Source organism: Raphanus sativus, unplaced genomic scaffold (assembly GCF_000801105.2).
Source record: "Raphanus sativus cultivar WK10039 unplaced genomic scaffold, ASM80110v3 Scaffold3160, whole genome shotgun sequence".
NCBI classification, from domain to species: domain Eukaryota; kingdom Viridiplantae; phylum Streptophyta; class Magnoliopsida; order Brassicales; family Brassicaceae; genus Raphanus; species Raphanus sativus.
The window spans coordinates 4,274-12,099 of record NW_026618467.1 but is presented as its reverse complement, the minus strand read 5'-3'; the positions used below and the strand labels follow the sequence as shown (position 1 = coordinate 12,099).

Genomic DNA, 7,826 nt, shown 5'->3' with positions numbered 1-7,826 from the left:
ATTGATCAGTATGCTGTAATTTGTATTCCTAAGATTATATGTTGATGAAATCTTCTTCCCCCAGAATATCTTCGGTCTTTGGGTTTCATGTCTACAATCAGCAAAACAAAACTTTCCCAAGCCCGAGCACTTTCTTATCACAGTTGCTATATATACTTATTTAGACCCAACCACAAATCTACAGATTCAAAGCAACAACTGTGTACTTGAACACAAAGCATCAGTTATATATAATCCAATGCCAATTATTGCATAGGTTCCAGAATTATAACCCTCTCAGATAAACATATAATTTTTTTAAAGCAGAAGCAAACAAATTGCAAAGAAACAACGGGGAGAACCTGAGAAATGGACAGATCTGCTCGAACATGGTGAACAATCTCGGCCAGTAGGCTGTAAGCCAGAGGTCTCAAAGACTCGAAGCATGCTCGTCCTGTTCCTACTAGAACCCTGACACACATGAAAACAGCAAAGAGATAACACAAGTCATGATTTGTTGATAGATAGCATGGAAGGTGGGCAGTTAAAGGTTAACTGATACCAAAAAAGCTTCCTGACAGGTGTGAAATTTTAAATTTCAGAAAGGCGAAAATGTAAAATACCTTTCTTCCAAAAGAGTGTCAAGATGGGGAAATAAACCCCTCTTAAAATCCGTCCCAAGTATATGCTTTAGTGAGACTAATAGTTCCTGCAAGCCAGTGATTGGGTCACAAGGTGGAAACATACCGAAGAGAAAGGAACAAACGGTTCTTTACCTTTCTGATCGATGCAGAATCCGAACAGGTGACAAGCAAATTTACAATGCTCTTACATATGCTTTCTTCGTGCGGCCTGATATATTCGGCACAACTTTTTAACAAGTAAGTTAAAAAAGAAACCGTCTGCATATAAACAAAAGAGGAAGAAAAATGCTAAAGGTCAATATGCCACTCCATGATCCCTCTAAATCATAATAATTAAGGCGAAACAAGAAGGCAATGTAGGCATTACTGAAATTTTTCTTTCCAAGTTCAACAAAGTAACGGTTTAGTTCCTGAGGGAGAGAACAATTGTCTCACCTTAATCTGAGCACCCTTGAGTTCGATGAACTGACGCTTCATACGTGAAGGCAATTTCTCAGGTCCAGTGACAGATATAGCATCAAACATCAGGGGCAACAAGGCAGGAATATTGTTGTGAACAAGCCTGCTATAGAGCTGTAAAAGAAACATAACAACGAGAGGGCTCTCGGCGACTATTTTAAACGAACGCGTACTCGGGTTAATCTTCCCGTTCCTGAAATGCGTTGCAAGGGAGAGCGACTGATCAGACGGTGGTGCAGATATCTCCACAGGCTTCCCCTCTTCCGTTTTAACCTCCTCGAGAAAATGACCGACGGTCAATCCGAAGTTCTGGTAAATCTTAAGGAAAAAATCCAAAAACGGCTGAACCTCCTTCTCTAACGCGGGCCTAAAGTTCCTGAGAAGGTCAAAGATAATGCGGAGGCATATAAGCCCGTTCTCTTCGTTATCCGTGGTGAGCACCTGCATTGCGACTTTCAAAAGGTCTTGAACATAGGGACGAAGGACCTCGCTGTGAGGTATACGGTTGAGGATCTCGAGGACGACGTTGCGTAGCTTGTGGTCGAGATTATCAACGAACTGAGGCTTTGTGATCTGAAGAAGAATCAGCGAAGACGCCTTGAAGTAGCATTTGAGAAAACTCGAGTAATCAGCCGTGTGTGTGATCTCTAGGCTCTCCCTGACCTCCACCACCATCTCAAGCCTCGTCTGAGTAGCTACATAAAAGACAAATTCAACAAACAATAAGGCCAGGTTCCTAATAAACAGAGAGGAGAGAGTGAGAGAGAGAGAGAGAGAGAGAGAGAGATGTTTTTACGAAGGTCAGGCTCGACGAGACGACTGGAGTGTTGCTCGAAATTCTGAATCGGACTCATGGCTGAAACGGTTGCGTTAGGGTTTCCGTCGCGGTGGGAATTGTTCTTAGCCTGGGGGCTTTTGCTGTTCCTTATAGCGGCAAAGCTCAAGGAGGTGTGGCCGACGACTAGGTCAGAAAGTAGGGTTCGTTTGATTCTCTCGAGGGGGTTTAGGGTTTGTGATTCTCTTCTACGCAATTTTCCCTCTCTTTTGTTGTTGTTGTTGTGGTCTCTCTGCGAGACGAGTTTCTTCTCCCTTGTGACGAGAGAAGCTTTAAGAACACGAGCGTTACAGTGAAACGAAACTGCGCTGAGCCCGAGTTGTTTGTTTATATAAGGTCTCGTTTTTATTATTAATAAAAGGTCCACTTTTTATTTTATTTTTAACAGATTTCATTTGTGGAGAAAATAAATGAAATATTCTAAAAAGGATACTCAAGATATTTTGTTGACTAGATAATTAAATGTTGGATGTCTGATCAATCCAGATTTTGGTACGAGATATTCTCGTTTCTGATTGGTTGTTTAGAGAATATTTTTGGATTTTACAGTCTAAATCTAGAATATAAAGTATATTTTTATTTACTTACAAATTTTGTTTGAGTTTTTGTTTGGTTTTCTTAATCCTTATCTTGGTATATACATGAATTTAGTTTTTCTCAAAAAATTCATCAATTGGGTGACGTTCAGATATCCATCTAATCTGGTCTAATTGGGTTTTAGGTTTTTAGGATCAAAGATTTCAACTCCATCTAAATTTCAGTTTGGAATTTTGTGGGTTCGGATAATCAATTTAAATTATTTTAAAAAAAAATTGAAATTTATTATATATTTTAAATTTCTCAAAATCTATAAACAAAATAATATATACATATAAATTTAAATAACATATATCAAAAGACCTAAATTTAACTTAAAATTGGTTTAGTTTGAATATTTAATGAGAGAATTAATAGATATTTTAAGTATTTTGGCGGTTTGAGTATACTTTAGATATTTGATACATTTACTTTTGATTATTTGTATATATTTTTAATTATTTTAAATATTTTCAATGTTTTTAAATATATACTAAAACTAAAAATAATTAATATATTTAGATATAGATACCTAAAATACTTTGGTTCGGATCGGGTTCAGTTCTCTAAATACCAAAATCGAATCCGTCGAATATCTAATCAATTTCGTTTCAGTTTCGGTACTACTTTTTCGAATCAGATTCGATTCTTCAGATTCATATTTTTTGCCCAGTTCTATCTATGCCAATAGCCTAACAACATTTTGGAAATTGTTACATTTTCTTTGAACCATAGTTTATTATTTTATTATGTGGTAAAATCAATAATTAAGTTCGTATTACAAACATAGAAATATAACAAACAGAAAGTAAATTCTTACTCAAACATTGTCAGAGTTAGTATTATTACTATGCACCTTGGGTCTATAAGCTGTGTTAGGAGAGTGTCGTGAGCTTCCTCTTCTTCGGTTTGATGATGACGACCAATCTCGACACTCGGAATGATGATAACCTCTTCTCGACTCATGATGCTTGCGTCCTTCTCTCTGTCCGCCTCCTCCACTGTTGTAGTTAGTACCATTTTGGTCGTTTCTCCATCTTGAAGAGCTAATGGCTGCAACCGCAGGAGGAGTACTCAGCTTGGTGGTCGGTTCATATGGCAACGGCTTGATCCCTTCCAAATCAGGTTCCGGGGTGAACCCGACTGGTCTTTTCGACTCGTCCATTTTCCTAAACGTGATCGATATCCTAAAAGCACAACCGAGGCAACACACAAAAACAGAATGAGTAAGTGCACCACTTGAACATATATGCAAACGTTACCAAACAGTTAATATAGGACCAAATAGGTTACCTCTTCTTGGGAACTGCAGGTACACAATGCTTAGCTACATCGGCACCATTCCCCTTTAGCACTAGAACTGATCTGAGAGCGAAAAACAAAAAAAAGTTGTAAGCCATCGAATTATCAAAGAGATGTTTCAAACCTATGTTATAAATCCTTACCCAACAGGAAGCGGCAACGAGTAAGAACCAGAGAATTCACCAGGTCCTTCGATTTTAAGGTTTGATCCAAAGAGTATATCACACTCACTGAGGAACGAGACCGTGCAGAAAGGTCGCAGAAAGTCGTGGTTATCAATATGAGGAGGTATGCAATCACCTTCGTCATATATATTGACGATACAACTATCAGGTATACACGTTGAAGGAAGCACATGCCACGCTACCAACCTTCTGATAATTACTTTAAAAAGAGATGGTATTGGATCAACAGCTCCGTGTTGAAGGATCCCTGGTGGGTTCCCCGCTTTGTCCTGTCAAAAGGAAAAAAAAAACTATTATTACAAGTCACTTGAGTTTGATCATATTTGTAAGAAAAAAAAAACAGAGTCACTTCACTTACAGTTGCGTAGTTGTAACAACATCCGAATTGAATAGTAACTCTTCCTTTGCCTCTCATCCACTTATGCGGAGCAGTGAAAGTACGTTCTAAACAGATACACGAAAATTAGAAAAAACAAGATAAATATTTTTAATAGGTAGACGCATAAACTGAAACATTCTGGAGCTACAAAGATAGTTATTAAATCGTTAGTAATGTTAAGAGTTTCTATGATCTGACATTATAATAACAAACCTTGAAGCTCTCCCTTGCGACCCTTCTCTTGTAGTTCACACACATAATCAACAATCCTTTTCTGCTCCGCAGCGCTGAAAACACCGGTATGCAACTCAAGTCCCTCTAGTATATCAACGCGTCTCCCTTTAACTTTCTCGAAACAGCTAAACACTTTCATCCTCTTCACGTTCACAAACCGATACTGCTCTCTTTCATTCCTAGACAATTTACGCTTCGCAGGAGTCTTCCTAGAGTCTTTACTCACCTCCTCTTCTTCTTCATCACTGAGCCCATCCTCTTGTGTCATATCAGCCCAAGACATTTTAGGAGTCGCAGTCTCAAAAGCATTGATATGATCATCACCAGCAGCTTCAGAATCCATGTCTTCCACCACCAGATCAGAAACCGGTTTATCATCTCCAGCAACAGTCTCTGTCTTAGTACTAGAATACTCTGTAATAAAGAAAAGAACACAATTAGACATAAAAGGAAAAAACACAAAACAGAGATCTCAAGAACATATATATATATTATACATAATATGGATTAGTTTGATAAATCGGTGTAGATTAATCAACACTAATGATGATCATTGAAACCTGGGTGTAGAGAACGGATACGATGGGAGAGAACATGGACGCAGTCTGAGCAGAGATCTCTAGATAAGAAAGGCAGCCAAGTTGTTAGAAACTCCGAAGCAATCTTAAGATCCGATGGCTGATACTTCCGGAGGAAAGGGTCGTCTTCGACTGGCTCCATCTTCTATCTTCACACAATCTCGCAAAAAGAAAACAAAGTTTCGGTTTGTACGGACTGAACGATTCTGTGGTTCGTTTACTTTCTATTTTCTCTCTTTTGCTATTGAGTCAGCCAGGGTTGATTTATCAACAACCCACTAGGGGTAGTTTCGGTATTTACGTACAGTCAGTTATAGACATGCCGACCACACTTATGATCCATGTGGGCTTTACAGCAAGCCCAATGGGTCTAAATCTAGTTATTATTCTTCCCCCCTTAATCTCTGCAATTATCTCAGCCAATCGGCGACGAGACTCGAATCGACCGGAGCAAATCTCGAAACATAATCTCCTGGTAACCGTACGGATCATTATTTTTGTGCCATAATTTTGTTAAATTGCGTTCTAGATTCGTGCTCACGACCTTTCGATCTTAAGGAGACAGTCACGGTTTTCTCTTGGTAAATTTAGCTTATAATGTTTCAACCCTCTACTGTGTTAAATATGGTTCTCTTATTAGTGCTTCGAGACCACCATTGTCTATTGATCCTCTTGTTCAGTTGTGTTTCTGCTAGTGTTTCTGAGACGGTCCAGATTGATTCAAAATCAGTGGAAATGGTTATGTATGATTTAGTGTTGTTGCTCTTAGATAGTAGATGACTTATCTTCTGAAGCTACATTTTTTTATATTTTTTTAAATAATTGGTTTATGTCTTGATCTTCATATCAATCATTGTCATTGCTCAGTCAATAGGAGACTTACTTACTTAACACATTAATATGAGCCCCATTTGATTTTCTTTATTTTCTAGGTCAACCAAACCAACCAACTAGATAATCTTGTTTTAGTTTGGATTCTTAATCTTTTTCTTTTATATTATTGCAGAGAGAAGGTTTTATTCATGTTTAGTTTCTGGAAAAAGAGATTGGGAATAGGTATGGCTGCTGCTGCACATGATTCATCATCAAGAGAAAGCCTTGAGATGAAATTTGGTCAACTGCATCATGTAGATTGTAATTTACAAGCTGAAGAGTTGGGTGTTCTGCTAGATAGGGTCAAATCAGCTGCAGCCAGCTTACACTATTTGAGGTCAAAAGCTCTGTTGGCCGTTCCTGATCTTCTAGCACATGAGTCGCTCGGTGCTGAACAGTTACCACTAGAAGATGATGGTTCAGTTTCCGAAGTGGCCAAGGACATCATCACTCTTCTAACTTTTCATAGTCCAGGGGAAGAAGATACGTTTCCTGGAACTAGCGAGAAGAACCAAGACTCCTTGGTTATACGGGATGGAGCTTGTACTTTGAAGATGATCCAATTCATACAGATGGTCGCTGATGTGCTGGAGTCTCTTCTGAGGAGGGTCACAGCGGCAGAATCCGAAGCGTCGTTCCATAAGGAGAGGGTGATTATAGGTGAGGAAGAAATTAGAAGGAAGACAGTCGAAATCGAGCATTTGTTATCGAGTGTGGATGGGATGAAACAGATAGTGCTTGGTAATAAAGGTGTTCTCAACAAAACAATGGAGATAATCAAGACGTTGGTTGAAGCCAGTAGGAGAGATAGGGAGGAAGCTGTTGAGAAAGAAGAGGAGCTCCGTCGTGTGAAGACGGAGTTTGAATCACTTAGAAATTACGTCAATACTTCCACCAATGCTGTTGAGACACTTCGTTCATCGGAAAGGCAATTCAAAACTATCGAAGCAATGTGAGTCTCATCTCCTTTTGTTATGCAACTCTAAGCTCTTTTTGTGTAAATAATGATGAGACAGGGTATGTGATTTTGTGTACAGCAATGTCTAGAATAGCTTAGGTTGATGGTTGAGTTCACTGTGTTGAATCCATTCTTTTATGTTTTTTTATTATTGTGCAATCAGGCTGGTTGCTAAGTCTGCACAGCTGGAAGGCGAGAAAGCGCAGAAAGAGGTAGAAATTCAAAAGCTGATGGAGGAGAACGTGAAGCTAACCGCTCTTCTTGACAAGAAAGAAGCTCAGATTCTGGCCTTGAATGAACAATGCAAATTCATGGCTTTGAATGCTTCAAACATCTGATCCTCCATCTTTCATCTCTTGGCAAAAAGACAGGATCATTCGACATAGTAGCCGTACTTAATTTGCTACGGCCTATGTGATTTTTTATGTTTTTTATGTTTTTCAGATTTGATATTCTGGTAACTCTGTAAAAATCATGGCTTTTGAATAAGCAAATAAAGTAGTCTTTGGTACATCTCTCTGGGACATGATGCATAGATTGCGAGAGATTCTGTTACAAGCATCGCTCTCTTGATCTCATGCCCTATGATATAATGAAATCCTGAAAGTACCGAACGTAACTTAACGTGTGGAGTTTAGTCTCCGGAGCATATTGATTCCAATGATGTAGATTGATGACAATGCTTTAAGAATGTCAAACTTGAATACATGAAAAGTATATGTTTTGACTTGGTATCTTGAAAGAGAGGTTGTGCATATCTCTTCTTCCTTATGGAGTCAAATCATCAAAACTAAACTTTTTCACTGGTCGTCGAACCAATCATG

General features: G+C 38.6%; 3 protein-coding genes across 5 annotated transcripts; 1 reads left to right on the top strand and 2 right to left on the bottom strand.

Moving 5' to 3' along the window:
• Nucleotides 1-26: 26 nt before the first annotated feature.
• Nucleotides 27-2,218, bottom strand: LOC130506371 (uncharacterized). The gene is made up of 5 exons (XM_057001014.1): nt 1,879-2,218; nt 1,059-1,777; nt 756-881; nt 603-688; nt 27-450 (listed from the first exon to the last, which is right to left on the bottom strand). Exons 1-5 carry the CDS (start codon nt 1,934-1,936, stop codon nt 246-248), a joined length of 1,194 nt encoding a protein of 397 aa, XP_056856994.1. The 5' UTR covers nt 1,937-2,218; the 3' UTR covers nt 27-245.
• Nucleotides 2,219-3,211: 993 nt separating this feature from the next.
• Nucleotides 3,212-5,420, bottom strand: LOC108841774 (RNA demethylase ALKBH9B). The gene is made up of 6 exons (XM_018614537.2): nt 5,154-5,420; nt 4,573-5,007; nt 4,339-4,424; nt 3,939-4,249; nt 3,787-3,858; nt 3,212-3,680 (listed from the first exon to the last, which is right to left on the bottom strand). The coding sequence occupies exons 1-6, from the start codon at nt 5,311-5,313 to the stop codon at nt 3,314-3,316; spliced, it is 1,431 nt and encodes a 476-aa protein (XP_018470039.2). The 5' UTR covers nt 5,314-5,420; the 3' UTR covers nt 3,212-3,313.
• A 133-nt stretch (nt 5,421-5,553) lies between these two features.
• LOC130506370 (uncharacterized) lies at nt 5,554-7,515 on the top strand. Of its 3 annotated transcripts, none has more exons than XM_057001011.1 (3): nt 5,554-5,646; nt 6,178-6,996; nt 7,166-7,515. In XM_057001011.1, exons 2-3 carry the CDS (start codon nt 6,194-6,196, stop codon nt 7,338-7,340), a joined length of 978 nt encoding a protein of 325 aa, XP_056856991.1. In that variant the 5' UTR covers nt 5,554-5,646; nt 6,178-6,193; the 3' UTR covers nt 7,341-7,515. The 3 variants fall into 3 exon arrangements, with proteins under 3 accessions (XP_056856991.1, XP_056856993.1, XP_056856992.1); XM_057001013.1 differs by having other exon boundaries at nt 5,564-5,752; XM_057001012.1 differs by having other exon boundaries at nt 5,566-5,652.
• The last annotated feature ends 311 nt before the right edge of the window (nt 7,516-7,826 follow it).